The sequence below is a fragment of the Arvicanthis niloticus genome, chromosome 27 (assembly GCF_011762505.2).
Source record: "Arvicanthis niloticus isolate mArvNil1 chromosome 27, mArvNil1.pat.X, whole genome shotgun sequence".
Classification (NCBI taxonomy): domain Eukaryota; kingdom Metazoa; phylum Chordata; class Mammalia; order Rodentia; family Muridae; genus Arvicanthis; species Arvicanthis niloticus.
Genome location: NC_133435.1, coordinates 12,545,941 through 12,552,440, shown reverse-complemented (window position 1 = coordinate 12,552,440; position 6,500 = coordinate 12,545,941). Strand labels below are relative to the sequence as shown.

The following is a 6,500-nucleotide window of genomic DNA, read 5'->3' as shown; positions in this document are numbered from 1 at the left end:
ATGCTTCTTTGAAAAGCTGTATAAGATTTTTATTCTAAACATCATTGGAGTGACAGTAAGGAAGCACTTCACTTCATCACTCATACCACAGGCAACTCTGGTGTTCAGTGAGCCATAAAATGTCCTTCACTTTTTTTTGATCAAACAAATACAGATACATACACATACTCACAGATAGAGACAAAGAAGAGAGAAAAAACTGATTGATGGCAATGCCCTGAGAGTACAAAGCAAGGGTCCGGTGCGGTTTATATTAGGTCTTTATGTAAGTGACAATCAATGCTTAGCAATTACAGTAGCCATTTGCAAAGAGCAAGCAAAAGATAATGATCCCATTGCTTGTCATTTTACTGTCTGCTTTGTCTATAGGAAAAATGACCATGTAGAAATCTGTACAATTATTATCAAGATGAAGTTATAATTCTTAAATGGCACCAATTTACTTTGATTACAAATTTTAAGGTTTTCATTAGTACAAGCTTCTTCTTGATATAAAGTGATATGAATATTGTTACTCTCATAGGCATTGTATCAGTATAACACATTTAGGAATACAAGGCTTAGACCCAGTCCTTCTTTAACTTTTTTAAAAACAGATTTGAGTTGGTTAGCCTGTTAGTTAAGGGACTATAGCAAATTCAAGGCTTGGAGTTTTATTGTTAGGGTGTTTTCTATGTTTTATTTAGAAATAGCTGAGTGGAGTTAACAGACACAGTCCAGATTACCTTACATGATAGTTGGTTTTCAAACGTCAGAAGTCCACAGAATTGACCGTGACAAACATTCTATATTAATGTTCATTTGATTAAAGACCTGTCTGCTCCTGACAGCTTCCTCTATTGAATTCTAAGAAATTGAGTATCTTTGGAGTTACTCCAGTTGTGGGTGAGACAGCACCTAGACAAGAATTGCCTCTTTCATCTACAGACAAATTACTGTCCAGAAAAGGACACACTTGCAGAATAGTCGACTGTTTATATCTGCCTAGACAGAGTAATCGGCCCTAATAATTCTGCAGCACTAAGGTCTGTCAGATGATCCTAGACCAGAAGGCGGAAGAACAGATGCTCCAATGTCATGTAGTAAAGGGAGTGTCCAGGTGTTCAGAGGTCTCTATATATTAGCTGAGGTTTCAAAGCCATGCTTTGTGCTTCCCACAATTATAGTTAACTCAGTCATTCTGAATTTCTGACAGGGTTGAAAACTTATAGTCTCATAGCCAATCCTGGCTATTTACCTTGAGAGAAAAGATTTGAGTGGATGGTTTTTTAGCTGACATTCATTCTAAAGCCAAGGAAAAAGCCAGGTTCAGAACTAAGTGTTTTAGTTAGGATAGATGACAGAGGTTCTGGTTAGTCAACAAAATGATGGACTGGGTATTAGGACTATCTTGTACCTCACTGATACAAATAGACATAATTATGCTCTAAATGTATTTTGAGAGAAAAGTTTTATTTTAACAGGAAGGGTGCTATGTAGGAGGAGCTAAGGTGGGAGGAGTACTGAGAGGAAGAGAAGGAGTAAGGAGAGGAGGAGAAGAAGGAGAGGAGAAGCTAGGTGATGAGAGAGAGAAAGAGGGGGGGAGACAGGAAGGCAGATGTTCACGTATCTCCACCAGTCAAAGATAGTTGATATATCTAGGTTGGGTAGTGGGTTACACCTCTGATTGAGCATTACCAACTTACAAAGCCTTTGATTAACATTTTTAAAAAAGTGTATAAACACAAAAAAGAAAAGGGGGCATGGTATAGGGGTTTTCTAAGGGGGGTGGGAGTGGGGAAAGGGGATGACATCTGAAGTGTAAATAAAATATCCAATTAAAAAAATGAAAAAAAAAAAAAAGAAAATGACCATGTTTTGCCTCAAACCCTGCAAGCTGGCATTTGTTCATATGTTAAAAATTAGAAAGAGGGAAAAGTCTATGCTTGGGAATCAGGTACAATCTAGTGTAAAAAGTAGACTGTGGAACCATTTAAGAGATATAAAGACAGTTCCTCTGAGGACAAGGTGCACAAATCAACTGACAGAGATTGTCATCTTCAAATACTTTCAGATCTGCTGAAAAACCAGTGTGTTGCCACTAAGGACCTCCATTGCATCTCCTTGCTCTCTGAACATAACTTCAGGACTTTCTGTTTCTCTGATGTGTGACGAGTTTCAGAAAATTCACAGGTAGTGTGGTGGTTTGAGTATTTTTGGCCGAGGGAGTGGAGTTATTTGGAGGTGTGTCACTATGGGTGTGGGCTTTGAGACCCTCGTCTAAGCTGTCTGGAAGCCAGTCTTCTCCTGTTTGCCTTCAGTACAAGATGTTGAACTCTTAGCTCCTCCTGTGTCATGCCTGCTGGGTTCTGTGATGTTTCTGCCTTGATGATAATGAACTGAATCTCTGAACCGGTAAGCCTGCCCCAATTAATCCGTAATTGCCCAAGCAATCAGTAGAACTTAGCAGCTTTGGCCATGTGGCTCTGGATTTAAAGTCAAGAATATAAGACATTACTGGGACAATTGATACTGTTTAGCTGGAGTTTAGAAATTAGTGGTGTTTGAGAAAAGACCAGCATGACTGAGGTGAAAATTTCTGGGAAGTGTTTTGTGATATCACAAAGAAGCTGTGTTCCAGAGATAGCCAAGGTTGTACCTCATGCTACAGCTGGACATGGTAATGTGTAAGAATTTCCCAGGTGGTACTGGTTTTGACCGCATGAAGGGGCCACAGAGAACAGCTGAGGCTTGGCACTGTGAAAGGGTAGGAAAGTCCATTGGTGAAGGTGCAGCCTCAGTTGCAGTTGATGGCCCAGAACTGGAGGGGTCATACAAAAAAGTTGAGATTTGGCACCATGAAGAGAGCAAATGAGAGGCTATTGGTGAAGCCTAGTTACATAAGAAGACCTACTGGAGATGCCAGTACCATGGGATGACCACCAAGAATAGCACCAGCAGTGGAGTAGAGTTAAACAGAGCCTAGAGCGCTACAAAGGGCAGGGCTGGAGAAGTGGTGTAAGCCCTTTGGAGGAGCCCAGAACATCTTGTGTGGATCCCAGACATTGGGAAAAAAGCTGTGAAGTTGAAGTTGACTTGGAGACCCCAAGATGTTAAAGATGCCAGAACCATGGGATACCTGCCTAGGAAAGCTACTAACAGGGAGTGAAACCATCCCAGGAGAAAGAAGTTTGATGCAGTCAAAAAGGTGTTGGAGATCTGAAGACCACTTTAACATCAGAGATGGAAATGCAGAGTTTGGAGTTTGCCCAGCTGCTTTTCTATTTTGCTTTGGAGATTACAGTTAAGTGATTGCATGAATCTCAGAAGAGACTTTGAACTTTAGAACTTTTAACATTGTTGAGACTGCTATAGACTATGAGGACTTCTGAAATTGGACTACATGCATTTGCATTATGCTATGTTTAGGTATGTATGAAAAAGCCTATGGGGGCCAGGGAGACGAACGTGGTGGTTTGAATATGTTTGACTCAGGGAGTTGCACTATTTGGAGATGTGGCCTTGTTGGAGTAGGTGTGGCCTTGTTGGAGTAGGTATGTCACTGTGAGTGTGGGCTTCAGTCCCTTGTCCTAGCTATCTGAAAGTCAGTCTTCTCCTGTTTGCCTTCAGAACAAAATGTTGAACTCTCAGCTCCTCCTGTGCCATGCCTGCCTGGGTGCTGTGATACTCTTCCTTGATGATAAAGGACTGATCCTCAGAACCTGTAAGCCAGCCCCAATTAAATGTTTACCTTATAAGTGTTGCCTTGGTCATGATGTCTGCTCACAGCAGTGAGACTCTAAGATAGAAGGTCCAACCATTTATAGCTAAGTAGTGATGCAGTTAGAATCTGAAATGCTCCAAATATGTTTAATAAGTTTAAGTTTTCTGAGCTCATATATCTTGGATAAAGGAATTAAGCTTGTATTTCTAAGAATTTAGGTCATGCCCTTTTTTGAAATACACTTATGGTAGTAGAAATTGAAGTATTAAGAACAGAGTATTAGGCACACCTTTTCCTTCAGAATGTAAAATCCATTACAACATTGTCAGTGAACCCCTCATTAAAATATTTTTTGCTTATTATTATTTTATTAAAATTTAAAACTAATTAAAAATTTTTATTCTTCATTTTCTCTTCATCTGGAGTCATTGAATCACTCAGGGAGTGATTTGTCCCCATGTATATTAAACTGTTTGATTTATGTTGAGAATTATTTTCCTGTGTCTCCTGAAGTTTTAGCAACTGTACTGCAATCTGTGGAAAATATTTCTCCTGTTATAGTTGGAAAATTGGGATGTAATCAAATCTCTTCCCTCAGAGCTCAGGAAACCTTTTGGAGGAAGAGATCAAAAGAGTGTAAAAGCTAACCACAGGGCATGGAAAGCACCAGAAGAATAAGGGCCTCTTAATCATCTGAACAAAGTTTCTATTAACTCAGAGACCAAGGCAGCCAATGCAGGGCCTCCAAGGCTCTGTACTAGGTCCTCTGTGTATATATTATAGCTTAAGCTTATAGCTTAGTATTTTTAAGGGACTCTTGAATGTGTGAACTACTGGGCCCCTGACTCTTTTGTCCTCTCATGGAATCTTTTCTTTCTGTTGCTTTGTCTTGTCCAACTTCAATGCTATAATTTTTGTTTTAACTAATTTTATTTTGTTATGTTTAAGAGAGAGAGAGAGAGAGAGAGAGAGAGAGAGAGAGAGAGAGAGAAGAGAGAGAGAGAAAGGAAAACCTAGCCATTAGAGTAAAGATTAACAACTTTCATTTATGCATGGCAGGAGAGGGGAACTCAGTTTTCTTCAACAGAGTGACACTGAGTATATCAGCCATACAAGGACAGGTTTTATGTTCAGCAGTAGTTGACCACCACAACTTTTTTTTGTTTGTTTGTGTGGTGTGTGTGTGTGTGTGTGTGTGTGATGCATGCACTGTTATTTAGGTTCAGTTTGGGATGTTTTTTGTTTTGTTTTGGGGGGGTATTTTATTTCATTTTCTTTGTTTTGGATAGTTTGTTGTATTGGATTTTTGTTTTTGAGAAAGAACTCAAAGTTGGGTAGATAAGGAATGTGAAGAATATGATAAAAATAAAATAAAATTTGTTTAAATAATAAGAAATAATAAAAAAGAAAGAAAGGAAAACAGAATGCAAAAATTTGAAACTATTCCTTTGAAGTTCTAGTCAAGAATGTGATTTCTTCTGTAAACTTTGCCTGTATCTTGAGTCTCTCAACTTTTTTACTGAAGAAAGTCACATTGCTGTGTAATTCCTTATTTCAAAGGGGTTTTTGGAGGATTAATTAGAAAGAACGTGATTTGAAAGTGAACTCTGTGAAAGTTAGCTTTTAGAAAACTTCATAATACAGTTAATGGACTTATTGTTTTTGTTGGTTCCTGAATGAACCAACTTTATTGTGGACGCCAAGGTTGGACTCTGCACTCTGAACATGTCACAGCATCACCAGGGTTTGATAACTTGAAGTTTTTGAGACAGCAATGTCTGATAAAAAGAGAGGGACCTTGATCTTGTTCATTCAGGCAGAACTTCCATGCTGTGTTGTGTTGTGCTTGCCGTTGGGTATCAATGTGTGCATTCCATAGCCAGTATGCTTTCTCAGAGGAAGGCTAAAGAACACTGTGTGAGATGCCTACTTTGGAAAACATTCTAGCTTTTGTGTTTTGTTATATATGCTAGAGAGAGAAAGAGAGAGAGAGAGAGAGCGAGAGAGAGAGAGAGAGAGAGAGAGAGAGAGAGAGAGAGAGAGAGAACGCATTATCTAAAGTGTATATTTATTGTGGCTTAAAATATTTTAAGAAACTCAATACCGATAAATATTTCAGAGCCTGGGAGACTATGGTAATCAGAAATAGTTAAAAGACTTATGAGAAAGTATGACAACAAGGATACACACAATTAATTAAAGCAGTGACTAACTTTATGCTGTTGGAGGAACTCTTGATTGTGAATCTTTGCAGCTGTCTGTGGTCTATCAGTTTTAGTCATAGTAACAAAACATTCTAAAGCCAATGCTGATTTGTTTTCATTCTTGGCTCTTTGCTATAAGTAGGACACTGTATTTTAAATTTTATCTTTTTTTAAAAAATCATTCTAAGTTTTCAGAATCCAGTTCTGTTACTTAGAATTAACATTTCTGATGAAGTAAGGAAATGTTCAAATATAAACACATTTTGAAACATTACTATAAACCAGAAAAGAGCACTCATTAAAAATGGATACATGCCAAAAGGAAGTTTTAAGCTTATACAAATAATTCCTCATAAATCAGTTTGCTTACCCCATACACAAGTTCTCCTACCATCCCATTCCAGATTTTAGTGTCCGCATCTCTTGCTCCGTATTTCCCATCAGGGACAATGGCAATTTTATATTTGATACCAATATGTTTTGCAATTTCAGATGCCAAGTCTACACAGTAGCCTTCATACTTGTCATTTCCTTCAAACATTTCATGATTTTTCTTGTACATAACATAGGGGGATTCCTACAATGAGAGAAGC

General features: G+C 38.3%; 1 protein-coding gene across 1 annotated transcript in view; it reads right to left on the bottom strand.

Moving 5' to 3' along the window:
• The window catches only part of Gria4 (glutamate ionotropic receptor AMPA type subunit 4), a 309,909-nt gene that overhangs the window by 43,692 nt on the left and 259,717 nt on the right, over positions 1-6,500 (bottom strand). The window contains exon 9 of the mRNA XM_076925900.1: positions 6,278-6,484. Within this exon, the coding sequence (XP_076782015.1) occupies positions 6,278-6,484 (207 nt within the window). The remainder of the gene's footprint in view (positions 1-6,277; positions 6,485-6,500) is intronic.